This window comes from Malaclemys terrapin, chromosome 4 (genome assembly GCF_027887155.1).
Source record: "Malaclemys terrapin pileata isolate rMalTer1 chromosome 4, rMalTer1.hap1, whole genome shotgun sequence".
NCBI classification, from domain to species: Eukaryota; Metazoa; Chordata; order Testudines; family Emydidae; genus Malaclemys; species Malaclemys terrapin.
The window spans coordinates 44,517,440-44,543,147 of NC_071508.1; the positions used below are offsets into that span (position 1 = coordinate 44,517,440).

General features: G+C 46.0%; 1 protein-coding gene across 5 annotated transcripts in view; it reads left to right on the forward strand.

Moving 5' to 3' along the window:
* The window catches only part of BRSK2 (BR serine/threonine kinase 2), a 452,231-nt gene that overhangs the window by 310,254 nt on the left and 116,269 nt on the right, over positions 1–25,708 (forward strand). For all 5 annotated transcript variants that reach the window (XM_054028689.1, XM_054028690.1, XM_054028691.1 and 2 more), the window contains exon 3: positions 10–95. In XM_054028689.1, coding sequence (XP_053884664.1) covers positions 10–95 — 86 coding nt within the window. The remainder of the gene's footprint in view (positions 1–9; positions 96–25,708) is intronic.

Below are 25,708 nucleotides of genomic sequence, written 5' to 3' on the forward strand. Positions count from 1 at the left end.
CTCTTCCAGGTGGAGCGGGAAATAGCCATCCTGAAGTTGATAGAACACCCCCACGTTTTAAAGCTGCATGACGTTTATGAAAATAAAAAATATTTGTAGGTATTATTGACTTTTGCCAGGGAGTCAGAAGGGAAATGGAAGGGAAGGAGTTTGGGGGGAGAAATGTTTGGAGACAGCATAACAGTGCAGAGACTAGAATAGGATATGAGGTCACTCTAAACTTTGCTGCCCATGTGGCCTGCTATCAGCACTTGATTGAGGAGGGAATGGTTTTCATTTACTTGGTTTCCTCATTCCCCCTTTTCTTCTGTTTTTCCCCCTTTCGAATCTTAAAAAAAAATTAAATTATAAACAAGCCTTTTTCTATAATATTTAGCTGATATAGAGGGGTAAAATCCAGGTTTGTAGACTCCAAATTAGACCCACCTCAAAACTGTTATAATCTGGTGGATAAAATCCTCCAGGTTCTAAATATTTTAAATTAAACCCTCACCAAGAAATTTAATTTGAAAAATGTCCAGACAATAATAGCTATTGTTTTTGTAGGGCCTACTTGTCTACACCCATCAGTGATATTGGTCCACAGACCAAATTATTTTGGCTTGACAAGGTACCAGATAGTTTGAAATTGTTGTCAAACAAACAAGACACATTAATCTTGGCTCAAGTTAAGAAAAAAAAAATCAATGTTTTCCAAATGGAAAAGGGTAAATCCAGAAGGGAGTTAAATGTGATTTCCAGGTTTTTAACAGGGTATTGCAAGCAAGGGGAGAGTGTTTAAAACTATTTTTGAAAATCACGTTCCAGCAGTGACCCCCCTTAATGTCACAGCAGTATAAGGGTGTAATCACTGAACCAAGGAATGTGTGTTGAATGGATGTAATAATCCCATATCGACCATACGACCAAGCTTGTTACTGGAGCAATGAATTCCTATTCCAAGAAGTGAGGCCTCGGCGTTCAAGGGTTAGTTTAATAGACCTGGCAGTAATTTCTTTTGGATTCCGAATCCTCCTCCTGGGACAGAGCCTGCCCAGGGTGGTGAACAATGGCCACCAGATGGCTTGTCACAGGTGCTGGGTGGAGCTGGTTCCCATGTATCTTCAGCTACATGCTGTGGGCCAGATCCTCCGCTGGTATAAGGGGGCATGACTCCACTGAAGTCCAGTTTGCACCAGCTGAGGATGTAGCTCCAAGTGTCCTGTCAAGCCAGCCTTCTTTGCAAGGGAGGGGCGGTAAAGGGAGTGTGGGATGACAGACAGGAATAGAATTTCTATAGCCAATGCATTTTGATTTAATTGAGGAAAAAGAGATACTGGTGTTAAGCAGGGACCTAATCTTGCTCCTGTTGAAGTCAATGGGAAGACTCCTAGTTTATTTCAGTGAGGGCTGGGATCAGACTTCAGGCTTCCTATTGGCTGAGTGAAAGAGTCTTTCATGTGTGAACCCTTTTTTTCTTATATCTACAACCTGTCCATTGAGGGGCTGCGTGCGTTTGGGTGATCGATACAATGTACAAATGTCTGGAAAACAAAGGCCAAGCTGAACAGTTCAGGGTGGAGTTGGGATTAAAAGATCATTATTTTTGCGGCATTGACAGTCAAGCATCTCTTTTCTCTTAGTTACAGATGCCTTCAACAAATGGTCTCTGCACATGTGTGCAGATAACTGCTGAAGTAGGTTGCGTTGTTACCCCCTCCTGGACAATGGGATTCTTTTACGGCATGGAGGATGGTGCTGTTTAATGGTTACAGCATGGAATTCATGCTCTACTGCAAGTAGTGTCCCTATGGGTGCTCTACTGTAGTATGCTTGCGTCCTTGCACTGCTGATCTGAGAACTTCCGTAGCTGTGTTCCGTTAGGCCAGCACATCTGCTGTCTCTCCTCATGCCCTGCTATGAGGCTAGCCAGTGAGTGCAGGCTAACCCTCCTCAGTTCCTTCTCAACTGCCCCTGGCTAGAGACGAAGCTATTCGCAGTCCGTTACAACCATTACTCTCGCTTTATATTTCTGTAGCCAGTTAGTCTCCTAGTACATAATTGTAATTGTAGTTTTCTGCTTCTTTCTTATTTTTCTCCCAGAAAAAATACTTTTAAAAAAGAGACTTTATTTTTTGCCGCTTTTTCTCATTGGGGACCCTTCCCCCAAAAGGATATGCCCAGTTCATTGGGCTTCAAGAAGTGCCTCTCCAGCAAAGATGTGATCCATGTCACAGACAAGCACTCCCAGTGTATTAGCTGCCTCAGGGAAGGCCACATTCCACAAAAGTGTGGTCTCTGCCAGCAACTCCGGCCCTGGTCTTGTAAGGACAGGGAGCTGAGATAGAAGATCATCTTCATGAAGGCAGCCCTCTGACCCTTTCCGGACCTGCACCTGGCAGACATGAGTCTTCCCCACAGCCCTCAACATCCAAAGGCTGTGGATTGAAGAAAGCAGCCACTGAGCCCTCTCAGAAGTCCCCACGGTGAGCCCCGAGCTAGCCATAAATGATCTCCGGCATGCTCGGTGTCCTCGGGACCATTGGCACCAAGCCCAGTACCCAAGGCTTATGAAGATCTACACCGGCAGGTGCCAGTGATGCACCCACGGATCCGATGGGCACAGGTATCAAGTCAGTGGCACCAAGGGACAAGGACAGGAGTAAGCACTCCTCTAAGAAGATGTTACTGGAATGCAATACTCCATTGCTACCATCATCAATGCCCCATGCAGCACCAGAGAGATCGGTGTGAGCTAGATCTCTGTCCTTCCCAGTACCGCCAGTGGCACTAAAGGATCTCCGTGTAGCCGACATACCGGAGTCCCCTCTTCTCAGTACCAAGACCTCTGCACTGAGTCTTCATCTGGCACAGGAGTCTTCCCCGCTGCCCTGCCATGCTCCGCCACTCTTGCAGACTTGGACAGCAAACCAGAGGAGGCAGTATTGCAATACTCCTCCAAGGCTCCCTATGGTTCCCAATACCAGCAGAGTCCCTAAGCATATCCTCAGATGGCCCCACCACCACCATCTTGGTATGGTCAACCATGGGCACTACCGCTGGGCTCTATGCCACCACCACTCCAGTGGCCATACTGGGACCCTTGGGCTGCATATTGCCTCCATGTCTCTCGAGCATCTAGCCCCACTCGAGAACTCTCGAGACGCACCCCCTCAGCTGCAGCGTCCAGAGTTTCTGAACCTGCAGAAGAAATCGTGCTGAAACCAGAGGGCAGCACTGAGGAAGAGGTGACCATAGCCTCCTCCTCACTAGATGAGGCCTTTATGCCTCCACCGCCTTCTCTTGCTGATGATTTTCATGTCTTCCAGGACCCAGTGAAGAGAGTGGCAGACACTCTTCAGATACCGCTAGAAGAAGCCAAGGGCATCCACCACAAACTTCTTGATATAGTCCATTCATCCTTGTCCTCAAAAATTGCCCTCACTATTAATGAGGCTCTCCTGGACCCCACAAAAACCATATGGCACACCCCAGGATCAGTGGCATCTACCTGCAAGCAGGTGGACAAAAAATATTAGATCCCACCAAGGGAGACAGAATTCCTCTTCTCCCACCCTCCACCCAATTCCATCATGGGGGATTGTAACAGTGTTGGGACTCACCACCCAGCCCCCCTTGCTGGTCGTCCTCGGGAATTAGCTCAGTCCAGCAGAGCACCCCCTCCTGGTGGTGTCCCGTCTGTTGTCTCGCCCTCGGTTGGCGTGTGGACCTACGTTGCTCCCAACTTGCGGCGTCCTCTTCGAGCCACTGCCCTCCGGCAGTGCCCCTTAGTCCATCCTCGCCCCCTTCGGGGGGGGGGGGTCAATCAGCTGTCTCTCTGTGCCCCGGCCGATGTGGCCAACTGCACCCCCAAAGTCACACCCCTCTTGGCAGGGGGTTGGTGCAGCCCAAGACGACCACTCCCGTCGGCCGGGTGTAAGGCAAGGGGGAAGAGGGGGACCCAGGTCCGCCCACTACTCTGGGTCCCAACCCAGGGACCCTCTTGTGGCAGCCATCCTGCCCTCCTTCTCTCCCTCTGGCTGTCCACGTCCCTGGGCCGCTTCCCCTTTGGCCCCTCACACCGGCTAGGCTCTTCCCCTCAAGGCCTGCAGCCTGGCAGACACCGAGCTGGAGCTACCTTCTGCTCCCCCGAGCCTGCCCAGCGCTGTCCCAGGTGCTAGTCTCCCACCTCTGGAGACAGACCTTCCCCTGTCGAAGGCCTGGGACAGACTGCCTCTCCTCTCCCTGAGCAGCCTTTTTGTAGGGCTGAGCCTGGCCCTGATTGGCTGTCTCCAATCTGGACCCCGATTGGCTTCCAATAAGCCCTTGTCTAATTGGCTGCCTGTCTGTGGAGGCGCACTGGCCTGCTGCAGCCCACTCTCTCAGGGAGTGGGGCAGCCGCCCCACTACAGGGATGCTGTTAACTCTCATGGCCATCAACATCAGATGAGGTCTACTCCCTACGATAGGGACTGGAAGGGTTTGGATCTTTTTGGCCTCGGCTACGCTACAGTTTTGAATTACCAATTACCAAGCCCTATCAGTGAAATACAACTACAGAAACTATTAAAAACTGAACAATTTTATTGAACAGCTGCCTGAGTCACACCCCGATCAATTTAAAGCCATTATTCAAGAGGGACAGTTAGTGACCAAGATAGCACTACAATCTGCCGTCAATGCAGCCAAGACAGCAGCCAGGTCCATCTCCACAGCGGTGGGTATATCTGTCAGGTTGCCCGAAAGAGATGCAGTTGACGTTGAAGACCTTCCCTTTGAAGTCACTAAGCTCTTCACGGAGAAGATGGACGCCTCTCTTCACACACTAAAGGATTCTAGGGCCACTCTCTGCTCACTGGGCATCTACGTGCCAGCACAAAAGAGAAAATATAGTCCGCAGCCTCACCACAAACCACGCACCTCCCAAGACCCGAGTCAGTGCTACTACGAGCCACAGAGGAAGAAAACTAAGTTTCCGAGGCATAAACCATCTGGCCCACAGTCTTCTACATCCTAGCTATCCACTTCCAAGCACCAATTTTGATATGTTGGTCAAAGCATCAATAGACCACTCCTACAGCTGACCACCGCTATCCACTGATTTGGCTACCATCTGGCAACATTCTGCAGCACCTGGGAACATATAACATCAGACCGATGGGGCTTACAGATCTATCCATTTTACCTCCCTACTCCCTCTACAACACCTTTCCCTGTCCCTCACAAGATCCTTCTCATGAGAGTTTACTATCACAAGAGGTAGGTTGTCTCCTCCAATTAGGAGCCATAGAACCAGTTGCTCAACATCTATGAGGCAAAGGGTTCTACTCTCACTATTTCCTAATACCCAAGAGGAAGGGAGATTGAAGAGCTATACAAGACCTTACAGCACTCAACAAGTTTGTCAAGCCTCAAAAATTCAAAATGATCACTCTGCAATGATCATTCCAGCATTGGAACAGGGAGACTGGTTTTCAGCCCTCGACCTTCAGGATGCCTACTTCCATATCTCAATCTCACAGATGATTTCTCAAATTTATCTAGGATAAGACCACTACCAGTACAGAGTACTCCCTTTTGGCTAAAATCCATCCTGATGTATTCTCCGAGGTTCTCTCAGCAGTGGCCACACACTTGCGCTCCCAAGGGATCATGTTTTACCCCTATCGGGAGGATTGCCTCTTCAGAGCCCAGCCTCTCCATGAGGCTCACTGAATCACCAGATCTGCAATAGATTTGTTCCCAGAACTGGGCCTACAGATCAACACCCAGAAAACAACCCTCATTTCAGTGCATCATCTGGAATTCAAAGGCGCCGACCTCCACCCATTACAGGCCAGAGCTCTCTTACCTCAACACAGATTCCCCTCCTTGGCCATACTCATTGAGACCATTCAAAACCACCCGCAAATATCAGCCAGACACTGCCTCCAACTCTTGGGTCATATGGCAGCAGACACAATGGTAATACTACATGAAGGGCTTCACATGCCATGCCTCCAGATGTGGTTCATCTCAGTTTACAGACCAGAATCACACTAGACAAACCCCGTCACTACCCACTAGGATCAAAAACTCCTTAGACTGGTGGAAGGACTCAGCCAATGTTTTCAAAGGGATCCTCTTCTCGCAAACCCCCACCCCCCAATCGTTGCTTCTTACCACTGATGCATTGCTCATAGGATGGGATGCGCATCTAAACAGCCTCATGATACAAGGCAGATGGTCATCCATGGAGATATTCTTTCACATCAACCTCCTCGAGCTCAGGGCAGTCAGAAATGCCTGTGCTCATTTCCTTCTGCTGATCAAAGGATTACACAGGTGAGTGCTAACAGGCAACATAGCATGTATGTACACCTCTACCCCGATATAATGCTGTCCAAAAAATCTTACCGTGTTATAGGTGAAACCGTGTTATATTGAACTTGCTTTGATCCGCCAGAGCGCGCCGCCCCACCCCCCCAGAGCGCTCCTTTACCGCGTTATATCCGAATTCATGTTATATCGGGTCGCGTTATATCGGGGTAGAGGTGTATTACATAAATCGACCAGGGAGATCCAAGTTGCCCTCCCTCTGTGCGGAAATGATGAGACTATGGAACTGGTGTATCTCTCACGACATTGGACTGTCCGCAGCTTACCTCCTGGGCACACAAAACTCCATAATGGACAGGCTCAGTGACAAATTCCCACATGACCATGAGTGGGAGATAAACCTAGCAATACTTCACGAGCTGTTCAGGCAGTGGGGGACACCGATCACAGTTTGCCACTGAACTGAACAGAAAATGTTCACACTACTACTATGGAGCAGGGGTAGGACAACATTCCCTGGGCGATGCTTTCCACCTCCCCTGGGATAGGGGCATCCTCTATGCCTTTCCTCCCTTTCCCCTACTGTCAAAAGTCCTATTGAAAATAAAAAGAAAAGAAGCACATGTCATACTGATCACTCCCATTTGGCTGAGACAGACCTGGTACCCTTACCTGTCACAGGTCGCGATATGCCTGCCGATCTCTCTCCAATCCACTCTGTATCTCCTCTTGAAGAACAGAGGATGCACCCTACAACCAAACCTCAGGATTCTTTGCCTCAAGGCGTGCCTGTTTCATGGTTCCAACACCTAGAGAACTCCTACTTGAGGGATGTACAAGAGATATAACTACACAGTAGAAAGTCCTCGACACGCTGAACTTACCTGCAAAAATGGTCCAGGTTCCAGATTTGGTGTACTTCCCAACAAATTTCCCCAACATGCATGGCTTTTCCACAGATCTCAGGCTATGTACTGACCCTAAAAAGATTGTGACTATCTCTCAACTCTCTGAATCCACCTGGTGGCCACAGCAGCCTTCCACCAGCCAGTAGAGGGATACTCAGTGCTGTCATACCCAACCACTAAAAGATTCCTCCAGGGTATAGTAAATCTTTTCCCACAACCCTGACACCCTAACCCCATGTGGGACCTAAACCTTGCATTGAAAGGACTGACTAGGCCTTCGAACCCATGGCCACCTGTTCGCTTACATATCTCTCTATGAAAACGGCCTTCCTGATAGCAATCACCTCGGCTAGGAGAATAGGAAAATAGCCGCTCTGATGGCACATCCCCTCTACATGGTATTCTTTCAGGACAAGGTTACACTCAGGCCACATCCAAAATTCATCCCTAAGGAAACCTCCCTGTTTCACATGAACCAATTGATTCACCTTCCAACCTTCCACCCAAGCCTCACCGAGACAACAGGGAGGCTATATTACACACACTAGATGTCAGGAGAGCCCTGGCCTTCTACCTGGACAGGATGAAGGTTTTCAGGAAGTCCCCTAGGCTTTTCCTCCCCCTTGCAGAAAGATCCAAGGACTCAGCAATATCAGCCCAGAGACTCTCCAAGTGGGTCTCGAACTGCATTGGACAGTGTTACCAAGTTCACAATAGGACCCCTCCAGATACTATTCATACACACTCCACAAGGTCGATCTCCTCATCCCTCGCCTTCTTCAAGAATGTCCCTATCTCAGAAATCTGTATAGTGGTGACATGGGCAACAGTCCACACCTTCGCAGAACATTGTGCTATCACTGGGGACTCCACCTCTGATACCATCTTCAGCTCCACAGTGCTGTCATGTGTAACTGACCCAACTCCAAAGTCCCAGCCCTTCAGTGGTGGGTACTGCTCGGGAGCCACCTACAGTGGAGCACCCATAGGGACACTACTCGAAGAAGAAGAAGTTGCTCACCTTGTGCAGTAATGATGGCTCTTCGACATGTGTCCCTATGGGTGCATCACAATCCACCCTCCTCCTCTCTACTTCTGAGCTCTTGCCAATGACTGTGGTAGAGAAGGAACTGAGGGGGGGTTAGCCCACCCGCGGTGGCTGGCCTCGTGATGGGGCATGAGGAGAGACAGCACAGACACAGGTAGCAAAGTTCTCTGATCAGCAATGCAGGGACACAAGCACACCTACAGTGGAGCACTCATAGTGACACACATCTTGAAGAATCATTGTGACTGCACCAGGCAAGTAACTTTGCCAAAATTTTCAAAAATAACTTTTGGTGCCCAATTTAAGACACATTAAAAGGGCATGATTTTCAGAAATTGTGAACACTTGCCCTCTAAAAACCAGGCCCCTTTAAGGTGTCTCAATTTAGACACCCAAAAATGGAAGCACCCCAAATCTCTAAGCCAGGTTTGAACATCTTGGCCATGAATCCTGGATTCTAATCCTGACTTTGCGACTGACTCACTGTGTAACCTCGAATAAGTCACTTGCCACTCCCTGTGCTTCAGTTCCCCAGTCTCTAAAATGGGACTAATAATGCCTGCTTCAGAGATGTGTTGAGTCCTTCCAGCGAAACACACTCACTGTGGAAATGCAAGGGATTATTATTAATCTTATTAGTCATATAATTTTAAAGAAATGGCATAATTCTGTGCCAGATCTGACTATTCAGAATTAGAACTGGGCATGGCCTTGGGTTGAATTGAGCAGAGGGAGAGAGTGTCCGTGGCGGATACAAGTGTGTGTGGGGAGGGTGCGTGTATGCACTTATTATAGGTGGGAACTGGGGTGCCGATGTGACTTGCACTTTATTTGCACAAATAATAAAGCACTGTGACCCCCACCATCAGCAACAAATTGCTCTCTGGTTGCCGCAGCGCCTTTCCATCAAACCTGACATCTTGACAGCGGTGGCGGTGGCACGGTTTCTTAGGCAGCTTATGAATTATGGTTGATATTTCAGATGCCAGAGACTAATCGCAGCGCGGCGCTGGGGAGTATTTCCTCGATAAATGTTAATTTCACAAATCATGTTTGACTTTTGGTTTATGATTTAATTTGTGACAAGGGGCTTTGGTTGAGTAGATTCCTAATGCAGCTATGAATCAAATCCTTTTTCCACAGTTTGTTTAGCGCTGAAAATGAGTTTAAAAAGAATAATAAAAATTCGGCAGCATAGCTGTGTTAGCGTAGCAGTCATATCTACTCTGGTTCGGTTTTTTTAATTGGGATATTTAGAGAGACAAAGCTGGTTATAAGGCTTAAGGCTTTCAGTTCCTTTCCAGCACGTTGATTTGTCTTATTTAACCGTATGACTGCAGAATATCGTGCCAGGTACCTAGGGCAAAATCACAGCTCCACTGTGTCTTGCTGTGTACAGCGCCCTCTATAAAAACACTACAGTAGTGGGCACTGTTGCCAGTTGTTTTTAGTAGTATTGTTTCTTATTTGTTTTACAGGAGCATCAAAAGCCCTCAGCAGAGATCAGGGTGTATTGTGCTAGATGCTGTACAAACACATAATTAGAGACAGTCCCTGCCCTGAACAGCTTATAATCTAAATAGACAAAACAGACAAAGGGTGGGAGCTAGAGAAGATTATTATCCCCATTTTTCAGATGGGGAATTGAGGCACAGTGGCCTTGTCTAGACTCGATCCAGTGTTGTTTAATATAGTTATTAACTATCTAGAATGGCGGATGAGCAGTGAGGTAGCAAAATTTGGAGATGGCTCAGTTATTTAGGCTAGTTGAGTCCATTTTGAGTCCAGAAAAGACTGAGGAACTTCAGAGAGACCTAAGCAAGCTGGGTGAATGGGCAACACAATGGCAAATGAAGTTCAATGTTGATAAGTGCTAAGTAATGCTCATTGGAGGGAAATACTTGAACTACTCACACACCTTGTAGTGTTCTAAATTAACTGTATCAATTCAGAAAAGGGACCTGGGCATCACTGTGGAGTGCTCGGTGCGAATATCTGCTCATTGTGCAGCTATTGTGGAAAAAAGCAAACAAGAGGGTAGGATGCATAAGGAATGGGATGGAGAATAACACAGATCATATGCCTTACTATAAACTGATAGTGCAGCCTTATCTGGAGTACCTTGCATAGTACTCATGCAGTTTCTCTTCTCCCTCGCTCATAATCCAAGAAAAAGGGGACATACCATGAAAGTGAAAGGGAGCAAATTCAAAACTGATCAAAGGAAATACTGTTTCACTCATTATGTAAATTAGACTATGGAGCTCATTCCCACATAATGTCTCTGAGGCCAAGAATTTAGTAAGATTCAAAGAGGGATTGGACACTTAAACAGAGAACTGTAATAACCTGAAGTATACCACTTTGTGCAAACAAAGAGTTTTGAAAAAGATAAAAAAAAAATCATGATTCAGGGCATAAGTTATTTTGTAACTATGAGAAATCAGGATGAGATCCACATAGACAGCAGATTATCCCATATGTGCCTGCTTTGGGATTCTTCTACCTTCCTCTGAAGCCTCTGGTGCTGACCACTGGACTAGATGGATCACAAGTCTGATCCATTCTGGCAGTTCCTGTTTTCTTATGACTTTTAAATGCGTATTTTTTAAATGCCTAACATTTTAAAAAAAAAACTTTAGTCCTATTCAAGACAAGAGAAATTAAGTGATTTGCCCAAGGTCACACAGGAAGTCTGTAGCAAAGCTGGGAACTAAACCCAGCTCTCCTGAGTCCCAACTAAGTTTTCCCTCTGCCTCGGGAAGGAGCTCCAGAAAGGAATCACAACTCACTGACACCCCTCTCAGTCACAGTTCCTCTGGAAGCTCCTGTTCTGAATGGGTGGGGGAGTTTGCTATGTAAACCCATTACCAAATACAGCATCCAGCAAGCTTTGCTAGTATCCATCTCTCCCCGCCCCCCCCCCCCCTCAATACACACACACACATACCCTGCCCCTTCTCATCCCACTTGTTCTTGGAGGGAGTGTCAGGCACTCAGGCTATATGCAGGTCATCTTTAAATGCCATGGACCCAATTCCAAAACAGACCACTCAGACTGGTGTAGTGAAAGCAAAACTTAGTTCTGTTGCTGATAGGACAACAACAGAAGTTTTCCATGGGATCTACAGGGGAAAAGCAGGGAACACTGAGGAGGGGTGGTGGCAAGTCAAAGTGTGTGGAAAACCTGGGTCCAGAGCGTGGGTCTATGTATCATATAAAATAAATAAGTTGTGTGGAAATATATGGGCTATATTTCTACCTGGGGTTTTCTGGTGACTTGTATTTCACCCTCGTGGTTTATAACACCCTCAGCACCCTGCGATGGGATTGCAGCCTCATAATTCACAGTTGCCTGCCTATTCCTTTCATAGCTTGTAGTTGCTTATGCAGTATTCTCTGTCTAGTATACATGTACGCACAGTGTACAGCAGGGGTCGGCAACCTTTCAGAAGTGGTGTGCCGAGTCTTCATTTATTCACTCTAATTGAAGGTTTCGCGTGCCAGTCATACATTTTAACACTTTTAGAAGGTCTCTTTCTATAAGTCTATAATATATAACTAAACTATCGTTGTATGTAAAGTAAATAAGGTTTTTAAAATGTTTAAGAAACTTCATTTAAAATTAAATTAAAATGCAGAGCCCCTGGACTGGTGGCCAGGACCCGGGCAGTGTGAGTGCCACTGAAAATCAGCTCATATGCCACCTTCGGCACAAGTGTCATAGGTTGCCTACCCCTGGTGTACAGTTACATGAAGGATATCAACATATACACTAACCCCTTTAGAAATCTGCAAGCAGATTTTTTTGCCCCCTCTTACTGTGTATAAAGAAGTTCCCTCCACATGAATTGGCCCTGGAGAGAAATGGTGTGAATAGCATGCAGATAGAAGGGAGCTGTGTACACACCATTCATAGCACTACACTGTGAGCTGGGGAATGGTTTCTTGTTAAAAACCTGTTGTGTGTTAAATAAGGGGAGGCAAAAAAACATGCTGCCCTTCATCTGTGGAAGTGGCCAGTGCATATTTTACTAGGGAGCAATTTAAAATCATATTTTAAGTCACTGATATGCATCTTATTATTCAATAGGTCTGGGCTTTCCTGCAGACCTTGCAAAAGCAATTAACCTGCTATTCAAGGAGTTCTTAGCATAGCAAACCCAGTGCCACCATTTAGCCCAGAATGTGCGTTATAATCCCATTTCCAAAGGAACTCCACCTGACAGATAGAACTTAACAGAACCCTTTCAAGGGGGCACTGTCTGTCTAGCTATTTTACCTATCTAGCTCTTTGGTCTTGTTTGCATTGAGTCTGGATGTTGGGTTAGCACCTGTCTAGCCAGAACTATGTTTAAGCACCACCATGAATGCTAACATGCTTCTCTATACAGGAAGGCTGATGACAGTACATCCAGGGCCACACTCTGACTTCTACTTTCACTCTCACTCCTTCCCTGTGGCTGTTTTTTAAACAATCTTGTAGCTCATGAAGGCTAGTCACAGGACATACATTAATTAGCTCCCCATCTCCTTGTAGACCTAATAATGGCAACTAACAGTGATTCTTTCCAAATGCTCTCTGTGTTCTAGCCAAAACCTTAAGGACCATATCACTTCATAGCTGCCAATTTACAAATCTCCACCCCAGGCCAATGCCGAGGCAGATACTATGGTGATGTGCATGATGTAAAAGTATAGGAAGACGTCCCCACCTCACAGCCATTATCCTTTTGGCTAAGGAGGATTTGATTCAATGCCTTCAGCCTGTTGACTGCTGTGGTTGACCATTCAGTGGGACAATCACAGTTAGACACATCACCACACCTCAGGATAAGCATCCTGCTTCCACAGCACTCCCAGCCACCCCACAATTAGGCAGCAAGAGACAAAAGTATTATAGAGCACTTGATAGTGAGGTTCACCTGATGTGACCATAATGCAAAGCAAACACACCGTGAATAAGTCATGGAGAATAGAATTTGTGGTCAAAAAGTGTGGTCTTTATTCAGTGTGTCTCAAAGGGCTTCCCAAAAACCTTGAGCTATACCTATCATGCACTGACTGTGCATGAGAATTCAGTAGTCATTATGTGTCCGGAAACAGAGCACAGGTCTGGAAGTCAGGATACCTGGTTTCTATTCTTGACTCTGACATTGAATCATGGCTTGACCTTGACCAAGTCAGATGACTTTTGGGCACTGTTTCCTCTTCTTTGAAGTGGGGGAGGGAGGCTATTATTCACTCACCATTTGAGGCCATCAGCTCAGGTTTTCAAGCACACAACCTCTACAGTTTGGTCCACATTTTGGGGAGAGCTTAGCTCCCATTGGGCACCTAAGTAAGGGCCAGGTTCTCAAAAATGCTGAGTACCCAGCAGCTCCAGTTGTGACACACATGGTCAGATTTCCAGAACTGCACAGCACCAAATACACTGAAGTCATGTGAAAACTTGGCCCTTCCAATTCTCCAAATAAAAGATGCTACATCACTGCAAAGTGCTATTGCAGCTGGTGGTGGATGAACCTCCAAGGTTTGGCTTTCTCTCACAGAATCAGGTTGTCTCATGGGAATTTGCTATGAAACTTGATAAGATAGAGGGACATATCTTTTTAAAAAACATTTCTTAACCTTTACATTTCAGACTCAATTCCCGTTCTCAGCTCAGGTTTGATTATTTAATCCAAACCAGTCCAAGCATGCCATACAAGAACCCATTTTAACTGATACGGAGCATACTGGACAGATCACTGGGGTTATTCCCTACGCCTTTGAAAAGAGCCATTTGTTCTTGAACTCCCCCTCCAGATGCAACAGAAGCCATTCCTCCATCCTGAAGGGCAATGTCACTACTGGGCACAAGCCCAAATCTCATTGCAGGACTTAAAACCCATAACCTTCTGACTGCAGCGATAAGAATGCTACACATTGAGCCAATTAACGAAAACCGAATACCCCCTCCTACCCATGCACAACTCACAAGTCTGGCAGGTGCAGGATCTATTGGCAGCGGGAGTCAAAGAGCCGCCGTTCCAGCAGTGTCTGCAGAGGCATGCATGTTGCCAGCCCTCTCCTGATTGTTTTTCTTTTAATTATGATTATTTCTGTTGAAAACTGTTGCTGAGGTGAAAGAGGATGTGAGAGAGGAGTGGCACTGTTTGTTTGTTTTTTTATTGGTAGCCCGAGCTTCTGAAATTAGACCCACGTGGGAAAACCCTGCATGGATTTCAGAAGAAAGAGTGCAAGTGTAAACAGAGTGCATCTGGGTCATGTTGGGAGGAGAGCATTGGGCTCTGCAAAGAGAGTCTTGAGCTATTATTCTTGGGGCTTTCAAGTGCAGCAAGAGAGACCCAAAACCAGTTCACCTGACTAGAAGGCAAACAGGAAAACCCCAGCCTGGGTTACAACTTCAATCAGGGGAGCTACACTTACCCAACAATTTTTGCCCCTTTGTTGCTGATTTGTTTTGATAGAGGGTCCAATATTCCACCTGAGAGCCTAACTAGGCCCTCAGCTCTGCCATGTGTATCGTCATGGAGCTTAGCAAGGGGTTAACTCTTTGCTTGCCAGAAAGCAAGTTGGACACAGGTCCCTGTGACAGCAGCTCCATGGTGTGGGTGAGGGTCAAAGAGAGACATAAGCCTGTAAACAAAAGGGCACCAAGCTCTCAAAAATAGGAACTAGGGGTGGTTTCAGGGTTCCAGATCAGCCAATGACAGATATGCAACAGAGGACAGTGTGCTAGCTAATGGGTGTCGTCTCAGCCTTGCCTAGCCTGTAGTGAGCATCCCTCCGGCCGGATGTGTTCCACATCACGCGCCCATGTAGGAGACTGCTGCGGTGCTTTGGCATGCACGACTACACACCATAAATAGCGGCCACGGCAGCCCTAGAAATACCTTTCATCCCCAATAAATCAAAGGTAGGAGCAGCACAAAGGCATAACCCACCTCTCCCCCTCCCGCTCCCATCCCTCTGTTCCAAACAGAATTAGCAACCACACAAAAAAGTCCCTTCGAACAAGCAGCTTATGGTTAAAATTGGTCCTTTAAGAAAAAATCACAAGTGCAAACATTTTCTTGTGTGTGTGTGTGGGGGGGGGGGAAATAAAGAGCTCCTGGCTCTGCGCCAAATTAGGGTTTAAAAATTCATGCCCGCCATAAGAATTTATATAGCTCCTGAATAATTTATAGGCTGCGCCAATAACAAGGGGCTTAATATCTGATAGAGATTATTTAATCAATAGAAAACGGCACAGCAAAAAAGCCATCAAAGAATTACAATATGTCAGTCCAGGCTGGGCAGTTTTTAACCCTCTTCCTGCTGAGTTGTAGGGAGTAGAACTTTTTGCAAAGAGAGTGATGGCCTACAGAAGAACTCTTTAAGCCTGCATTTTGCTGCAAGCATGTCTCTGGAGACCTGGCATTTGGGACCAGTCCCTCACGCATGCACAGTAGCTTTGAAATGTAATGAGTTTTCTAGCTCTCAGTCGAGTTGTTTGGGAGGAATGGTTAGTTTCTAATGAGCAACATGCTGGGAATTTGTGGCAGGGGTGGCTGCTATTTTCTGGTTGCTTGGACTTTTGCGGGGATTGCTGAATATGCCTGGCACATGGTAGTCCTGATGCAACCAACATTTTCACACAGACTGTCAGTGGGTATTCATGTGGCCTAAGCGTATGGTACCATCAGGAAGTTTTAAGAGGTGTGGGTACTGGTGGACTTGGGGTAGGCGAGGGTGTAGGGTTGTTTCTGTTCTTATATGTTGAATTACTATTTGACTCAAGCCTCTGACCATGTAGACTGGGTATGTTGATCTAACTGTGCATCCGTGTCAAGTCTAGAGTGTCCATTGTCTGTGCTGAGTTCCTTGGTCTTAGCATTCTTCTCATCTCTTATAATAGCCAAATATTAAGGTAGAAGTCAAGGGGGCCAGATCGCAGAGCAGACTTAATTAATCATTGAAGTGCCCTGCCTCAGGGCTGAACATGCTGCCAAATCTTGAACCAAGATCTTCGTAGTCCGTGGGCATCAGCTCTACCAGATAAGCCCAAAGCCTTGCCTATTTGAACCAGTAGAAGCTGTGCTAAGTTTCTGCATCTTGAAAGTTGTTCTTTGCTTCTATTCAGAGGTCTTTGCCTCACAGTGGAGTACAGATATCAAGTCATAGATTTTTAAAGCCAGGACAGACTATTATGATCATCTAGTCTGATCTCGTAGAGCACAGGCCATAGGACCTCGCCCTGTGGGTCACAGATTGAGGCATGCACAGACAAACCATCTGTCTGCCCAGGTTTAAGTGAGGTGGGATTTTTTTTTTCAGTACCATTTAATAAAAATCTCAAAAGCTAATTAGGACCAGGCCTGATCAGTACATAGATCAGGGATTGGTAACCTTTGGCACGCGCCTGCCAGGGTAAGCCCCCTAGTGGGCCGGGCTGGTTTGTTTTCCTGCCGCATCCGCAGGTTTGGCCGATTGCGGCTCCCACTGGCCGTGGTTCACAATTCCAGGCCAATGGGGACTGCGGGAAGCAGCGCGGGCCAAGGGATCTGCTGGCCGCCGCTTGTAGTTTCAGCAGGAGCAGTTACTTTTCCCTTCCTAAAATATGTTTTATAGTGTTGCTTCCACATTTTGCCACAGAAGTTACTCACTTGAGTAGTGTATTAATGCCTTCTAGATCGCCTTCTCTTCAAATCCAGAAAGTATTAATATATAGTATTATTCTGCCAGGGCCTGATCAAGACAGTGATCTGCCTGCAAATGAACTGGCTACAACTCTTAGACTTTGGCAGTGAGAGGTTTTTGGAGGAGTGAGAAAAGAAGGGGAATAGAGAGATACAGTATCTGCATCATCTATTGAAGGCGAATTCTAGCCTTTGTTAAAATAGTTTGCAGAACCATTAATGTCCCTAGATAGTCCAATTTGCCTTCCATTGCCAACAGCTAGTCAGGAATCCGCTATCATTCCTCTTGCAAGTGGACGGTGCAAGGACTAACTTTGAAGTATACCCAGAAGCTCTGTCTAGTTCATCACACAACTGTCTCATGTCTGCACTAGCTTTCTGTTCAGTTCCCTCTACAGCTCAAGGTGTTGGTAATAATCTCTAAAGCACTGATGATCTGGAACTCAGTTTAATGAGAGACCATCTCATCTTGTACACTGTGGTGGCATGGTATCAGCTTAAACTCCCCAGGCTCAAAGGTCTCTGTCTTATGCATTCACTCTTCTTAGCAGTCCATCAAAGCCCAAGACTTGCTTTGTGCAAGACATTTCCATTTGGCCTGGCTTTTAACTGGGGGCTTGCCTACATTTCCCGCTGGATCGATGGGCAGCTATCGATCCAGCGGGGGGTCTATTTATCACGTCTAGTCTAGACGTGATAAATCGACTGCCGAGCACTCTCCCGTCGATTCCGGTACTCCACCAGGGCGAGAGGCACAGGCGGAGTCGACGGGAGAGCGTCAGTCCTGTGAGTCAGGAGTTCTGCTCCCAACTATTGTGCTGACTTGCTATGAGCCCTTGGACAAGTTACACCCTCTCCGTTCCTCAGTTTCACCCTATGTAAAATGAGGATAATAAAATCTCCCTAATTCACAGGGGAGTGGCAAGGCTCTCATTATAAACGCTTGTAAGGTGCATTGAGATCCTTTGATGAAAGGTGACAGAAAATATTGTTATTAAGTATTATAAATGCAGTTGTTAATTTGTATTTATAATCTTTCATCCAAAGATCTCAATTTACTTTAATAAATGTATGTGTTGCCCCGAAGGATCTCATTTGTATAAGGGCAGATGTATCATAAATTGTGTGGATCTGTAGGGCTGAATGGGGATATGAATAGGGATATGAATTGCATATCCATTACCAAGACGTAATGCTGAGCTGCTGTGGGGACACTTAGGTGGCATGTATGTGTTATTCCTGGCCATGCCTGCTAAGGGTTAGCAAACAACCTGTCATTCTCTATAATCATCAGGACTGGGATGACCTCCTTAGCTATTGTGCCCTTGGTACCTGGTGATGCACGGATTTAGTTCTTCCTGGGCCAGTCTGCCTTTCTATAAGAGTTGTGCTTCCATAAATCACTCCAGGCTAGATTGTTTAAGATAATTTAAGCACACCCCTGCCTTGGGGTGGCACAGAGCTGCCCTGCCCCAGAGGGAGCACCCGAAGACATTCTCCCAGAGCTCCCCAGTGTGCAGCAGGAGCACATACAGCCATTTATGGGGTGCAGCACACTTCTCTGTCCTTGCAGCCAGCCAGCAAGTACAGGAGTGGAGTCATGGCTCTGCCTACTCGCCTCCCCTTTGAGCACAGGGACTTCAGTTCTCACTCCTGCCCTTTCATGTGCTGCACAAGGCGGGAGGAGGCTCCTTGCTCCCTTCCCCACACAGTGCCCGCATGGAAGAGCCATACAGAGTCTGGCCCAGCAGCTGGGGTTTGCAGGTGACAATGAAAAGCAAGCTCATGAATTAGTAGTAAATTTTCCACCAACGGAAATGAACCTGAGCCAAGATCTACAGAACTGAAGGAAAAGATGGCTCAGAATCCAAACTTGGTGGAGGAGGCCCACAACTGTGCTGTTCTCAGCATGATGCTGAAACTTCACTGAGCATTGCACTATCACCTGGTAACTGCAAGCTGGGCTGCTTCTGCAGACCTCACCACAACTTTTCCTAACCTCTGTGGTCTGAAAAGATGGTACAGATGTTGGCGGGACAGGGCTATCATGAGATTAGCAGTGCCTCATGGTTTCATTTAGGCGTGGAATTGCCTGAAAATGGAGTGGGGCGGAAGGGGAAGGTGGTGGGAAATTGGACGAAATTTTCATCAAGCTGCCACAAATGTTAAGATTTGGTTTGAGTTTGGGAGCACAGGTTCCCATGGTTTCCTGTTTTTTATGGATAGATTTGTCTGGGCTGATAGTGGCATCATATGTACCAATGACCAGCTACCACCCTGTGAGGGTAGTTGATGTGACCTTAACACATTAGCTACTGATTGTCAAATATTTTCTGATAGATCCCAGAGGGAGCTGGCCTATTCTCTCCATTTGTAGGAGTACGTTCTAGCTCCTGGTGGCATATAGGGGCCATGAAGGACCAACTTGGCCCCAAGGAAAATATCCCTTTGCAGGAGCAGTGTGTGTCCCACCTCACAGCACCTGGCATAGGGGCATGTTGGGGCCAGGAAAAGGAGAGGGTATTATGCTCTATGCTATGTCTGTTCTAGGCAGCAGAACAGCCCACAGGCAGTCATGGGGAGGCTGCTGTAAGTTAGAACATGCTGTGAGCTGTACAGCTCCTAGAACAGGCAGAATCTGGGCGGCACAAAGATGGCTTACAGCCACCTCTGCCCCACACTTCTGTTATCCCTGTAACAGTTGCACGGTTTATACAGTTTTGTTGCCTTAAACATTCTATCAGAGATTTTTTAAAAAAAAGTCTAGCCTTAGTTCTTTTTACGAGCTGCACAGGCTTCTCACCTGATACCTAGAGGCCATGTGAGGTTAGTAGCTTATTAGCTTTGACTGGGAAGGGTGATGAATCTAGGATACAGATGGAAAAGTGGCAAAGGGGATAGATAAAATTAATAAAACATGTTGGGAAGAATCACTTGGCTGCTGTACATGATCTCTCTGCTCCTCTCTGATGGATGAAATCATTTCTCCTATTAAGCATTCAGTTTCTTTTCCTTTAAACACCAGCGTCTCGTCTCCTTCGTCTCTGAAGCTTTCCCTGAAATTTTTCATTTCATGTATTGGCTCACGGCAGAGGTATAAAGAAATTCTGGGCATGCATGGTTCTGGCATTCTGAAACTATGGCCTGGCCTCTTTGGGAATCTGCCTCATATTTAAGAATTCATCCAATAGAGGAAATGTTTCATACTTTTTTTAAACTGTGTGTGCACGCTGCAAATTGGAGTTGTGGAAGCCTGGCAGCTGCAACCTATGTCCAAATCCACTTGTTCCAAATGGACTCATGTATCAAAAAGGAGAGGCCAGCGCTGCAGTCACCATAATCACAGCAGTGAAAGCTAGAGAACAGGGGTGATTGATGTTCAGGGCAGTGTGGTCTAGTGAACATGAGCACAGGAAATCTTGAGTTCTAATTCCAGCTCTGAGACCAACTTGCCATGTAACCTTGGGCAATTCACTGTGCCTCCCTCCCCTGTCTGTAAAATGAGGGTGATGACCCTTACAGAGTGTCTCTTGCAAGGAAAGTGAGAGGATTAAATAAGTTAACATTTGTACAGTGCTTTCAAGATGGGAGAGCTAAGTGTTCTGGCAGAGTCTTTCTGCCTGGGGTGGCTCCATACTCCCCTGTTGCGATTATCACAGCATGCGGACATACTACCTAGGGGCTGTCTCTTGCCTCTGTTTTCTCTGCAGTGACTTTTCAGAGAGTGATGCATGGTGTGTTTTTTACAGCTAGGTTTCCGTGGGGGAAAGCTTTTGACTGACACCATCAGTTTTACCATAGGCAGGGTTGAAAAACACCCTTTAAAAATTGCTGCTTTCCATTTTGTATATTACATGAAACTCAGGCCGTGCAATGAATGGAAAGCAATAGCCAAGACTAGTTTCTGGGAACAGCTACAGAAGCAAAATGGTAACATGAGGTAATATCATGGTCAGGAAAGGGTAGAAGGGGGGAGGAACGGCAGGAAAATCCCTCTTTCCTTGTTCATTTTTACAAGCTGTATATATTCTGTTGCTCACCTGCTCCCTGAATCAGCAAACAGCCAGGCAAGCTTCCAATGCCACTGCTTTCTATTAAAGTCAATGAGGGCTGTAGAGCAAGTTGATGGCTGGTCTTGTGGACTCACTGTTTGACTCAGGGAAAGTCACTGAGGGCAGGTCTACACTACGGGGCTCAGTCGACCTAAGATACGCAACTCCAGCTATGTGAATAATGTAGCTGGAGTCGACGTACCTTAGGTTAACCTTTTGTGGTGTCTACACCACGCTGGGTCGACAGGAGAAACTCTCCCGTTGACTTATCTTATGCTTCTTGTTCCAGTGGAGTACTGGAGTCGATGGGAGAGCGATCCGTGGTCAATTTAGCCGGTCTTCACTAGACCCACTAAATCGACCCCCAGTGGATTGAGCGCCGCGCGTGGATCCCTCCGTAAGTGGAGACAAGCACCAAGTCTCTCCGTTCCTCAGTTCCCCATCTGTAAAAAGGGACAATACTGTTTCCTTTGTCTTCCTTCTCTGGCTAGACTGTAAGCTTTTGAGAATAGGAGTCTCTTTTTATATATATGTACAGCATGGACCATCTAAACTATAGTGCACTAATCAAAATAATTAACAATGGTGCAACCAACTTGCAACATTTGGAAAATAATAATTATTTATTATTTTATGTATTATTGTAGTGCCTCAGAACCCTAGTCATGGACCAGGACCCCAGTGTGCTGGTTGGTTGGTTGGTTGGTTGGTTGATGACTCTTCCTGGTACAGCAGCAAATTGGAACTAAGAACTTCTGGATATAACATTAACCATGCTGCACTTGTAGAATGATCCTTGCAGCATTTATTTCTTACACTTAACCATTTGGGAATGTGTTTGTCACCCTCCTTGCTCCTGTCACGTGAGGGGATCTGTCAGATCAGAATACATTGTCTCCGTGCTTTTTTCTTGTTCTTCAACTCATCTCAGGCACAAATCTTTTTCAGATGTTTCCCCCATTTGTTTCCATTATTATATCTGGTGCTTCTGGGTGGTAAACAAAAATAAATACCTTTGTAAATGCACCCTGTATTTCCATTAGCTTTATTTATCATACGGCACGTTGGTGCACTGTGGCTGAGTATTTTTAATAAGACGAAGTTGATAAAAATAAATTGCTTTGCAGTTCCTGCTGAGGGTGACAGAAATGCTGGGCCTATAATTTTCTGAAACTGCATTTGAAACTTGTATAGAGTGGGGTCTGCATGCTTGTACATATAAACATCTTTATACCTCCCTAGGGAAAAAAGTCTATTGACTTGTACTATGTCTAAAATCTTTGAGCGAGATTCTCTGCTATATCCTGCTGCTTCTGGGAACAGCAGAAAGAAAGAGCAGTCAGAGAGCCAGTTACATTTGATCCCAAGGCCAGTTTTGGGTCTGCCACAGGAGAGACTTGACCAGGTCAGTCTCTGGTACAAGGAAGAGACTGATTTATATAGGGGATCCTCTTTCCCAACATGCCTTGCTGCCAAGGTCTGGGTAGTGTAGGACCACTGAGACTTAAAAGGCCCATACATCCAAATTCAGTCTCCAAGGGACTATGCATCGGATGGAGATCACTGGCATGCCACTTCCTGTCCCACACCCTGATATGCCCCATACCAGAGGCTGCAGGAGAGGTGGAATAGGAACTACCTATGTTAGCTGTATGACCACTCAGGACTTCCCCAAGCCAGGGGAATCCCCAACTATGGAGATGTGGGCTGTCTTTTCTCCCTTTGCATCATGTAGCAGTGCAGAAGCAATAGAGCGGGATAGAGAGCCTGGTCCTATATCAATAACATCTGTACCATATAAACAGTGGTGATACCTATATGATAAATTGCATTTTAACATACTTTTATGACGGTCTCACTGGCAATTTGCCTACTAAACCACCTCTGCCTGGATTAGAGCTAGTCACAATTTTTTAACATTTGATTTTTCAATAAAAATGTTCATCTGATTTTGGATCTTAATGAAAAAAAATATTCACAAAATTTCCACTAACTTTTCTTGTGGAGTTTCAACAAGCACTAGAGCTTAGTCAGAATTTTTCAAATTTTGATTTGAACAAAAAATTTTCCAACTTTTTTCCACTAGCTCTCGGTCACTGAGTACTATTCCGCCCCCCTTTACAGTAGATCTGAACACCCACAATCTTTTACTGTGTTTATCCACACAACACCCCTGTGAGGCAGGGAAGTATTATCATCCACTGACCGAGAGAGAGTCTAAATCATCTTCTCGTGTCCTTGTCACACACTAGAGGTTTTCCCAGAACCGTGGACAAGCAATGGCTCTTTCCGTTGCTGTAGCGAGGTCCTTCTTCATAAAGGTCTCCCCAAAGAGTCAGCAAATGCTCCATGGTCTGCACCTTACCGCACTCGCATATATTCATGTCATTAGAGTACCCTCATTGGATCATATTAGTCTTCAATCTGCATGTGTTTGCATGTGTAAGCGGTTCAGGCATTGCCACATTGACCTGTCTGTATCGGCTCCTCTGGGAAAGTCCTCCTGAGGTTCCAGAGCTATTTCAGTGCGTCTGACTGCGTGAAACCTTTCATTCCATAACCTCAGTTCTGCCTTACCAGCTGTCATATCCAAAGGCACAATGCTGGTTATAAAACTCTTTCTCAGTTTAAGTGACTCGCTCAGGGTTACAGAGGAGCAGGGATTTAAACCCAGGTCTCCCAAATCTATAGCTGCTGCCCTAACCACTGGACCATCTTTATTCTCTCCAGGGCTAGTCCTAATATTATAATACTCTGAGTAGCTTCAAAAAGGACCATTTAAAAATGCACAAGAATATTTTCCTCTCCTCCCCCTCCCCCCAAATTTGGAGTTTCCCTCCCAAATCATACCATTTTGAGGCACTGAAAGGACAATATTCAGTCTTGAAGTAATTTTGTTCTTTTCCTCTCCCTCTAAGACCTGTTTGGTTGGACTAAGGGTACTGTAACTAAGGCTGAATTGCCTTATGCACAAAGGAATACAACAATAACTCCCTAAAAATTGTAAAAGCTCTCTAAAATGTACTGTTTTAAAAGTTTTCCAGTGAAATTTGTGGTATCAACAAAAGATGGTGATGTTTGCTAGTCCTATTTACCTTCATCTCACTGCCCCAGCAGATATCTGCTGTCAGATCACATGCCCACGCATTTCAAAGCAGTTACCCATTGAGGGAGTGTGGGCTTGCTCCCCTATTACAGTATTCTGAAGCCAAGGGCATAAAAGCCACCTCTGAAGGTCTGCCCCTAAGGGAAATCTGCAAAGCAATCCATTCAGAGAACAAAAGGTCCTTCAGTAAATGACCTCTTTGTGTCACTAGTCTGGGAGGGCCTGCGTAGTAATGCTGGTCATCTCAGACTCATTCCAATGAAAGCTTTATTCTTCCTATACATAATGTACTGTGTGTACACAGAAGGAGGCAGCACTGTACAGTAGCACAGAATCACAGTAGAGATGGGAAAAGGCCTCACTGTTTCTCTAGACCAGTGTTTCTCAAGGATCAGTCCGTGGACCAGTGCCAGCCCCTGAGATCTCCCTGACCATTTAGGAAGGCAGCAAGCTGGTGCCTGGTATCAAAAAGGCTGAGAAACACTGTTCGAGACAATCCTCCTGCCAATGCAGGTCTGTATCTAGTCCGGTTTTAAATTACTCAGTTGATGGGGCTGCCATTATTTCTCTAGGGAGACTATTCCATGGTCTAATAGAGCTCCACTTTTAAGCTAAATATCTGGGAATGTTTCCTAAGTTTTCTTTTGATTGGTGGCATCTCATTACCCCAATCATAATAACCCTTTGGGCTGCCCTAGGTAATTCCCCTCCTTTTTTTGCCTGGTATACTTTTGGAGTACACCTCTACCCCAATATAACGTGACCCGATATAACAGAAATTTGGATATAATGTGGTAAAGCAGTGCTCCGGGGCGGGGGGGGGGGAGGTCTGCGCACTCCGGCAGATCAAAGCAAGTTCGATATAATGTGGTTTCACCTATAACGCAGTAAGATTTTTTGGCTCCCAAGGACAGCGTAATATTGGGGTAGAGGTGTACTTGAATGCTCAATGATAATGTGCAGTTATCCTATCTCCCTCTTGGGTCCTAATTCTCCAGCCCTTACTCACGCTGTGTAACACTTACATGCAAGAGTAGTCCCCTTGAAGTCAATGGGATTAGTCAAGTGAAGCAGACTTATTCAGCATGAGTAAGGTTTGCAGAAATGAGCCCTTACCTGAGTGCCCATGCTAGACATGTGTAGTTTATCTTTGTCAGAAATCAGCCTGTTTATTTTCAGCAGTTCTCCAAATTCCCTCTTGTTTGTCGACATTGTCTGGTACTGAGGTGTCCAGAACTGAGCACAGTTATGTGAGTGTAGTTCCTCCAAAGCTATTTCAAAAAAGGAACGATCACCATCCACCTTGGTTAATGGCCTGATGTCTCTGCATATGCAGCCTAACTCTACATTCGCTTTTGCAGCTGCCATATTATGCTGGAAGCTCATCTATAATTTGCTGCCCGCTATCCGTCTTGATCTTTGGAGGAATTATTACTTTTCAGATATCATCCCTCTACTGGGGATGCTGAAAACTGAATTTGTTCCGTTGTTTGGAATCACTGGAACGCCTGGAGTCCAAGCAGTGTTTGACTCCAACCCTGTTAAAAATGTTCACAGCTGCTAATTTCCCAATTCTCTCATTTCACAGTCTTTCACACATGTTTAATTCCTAA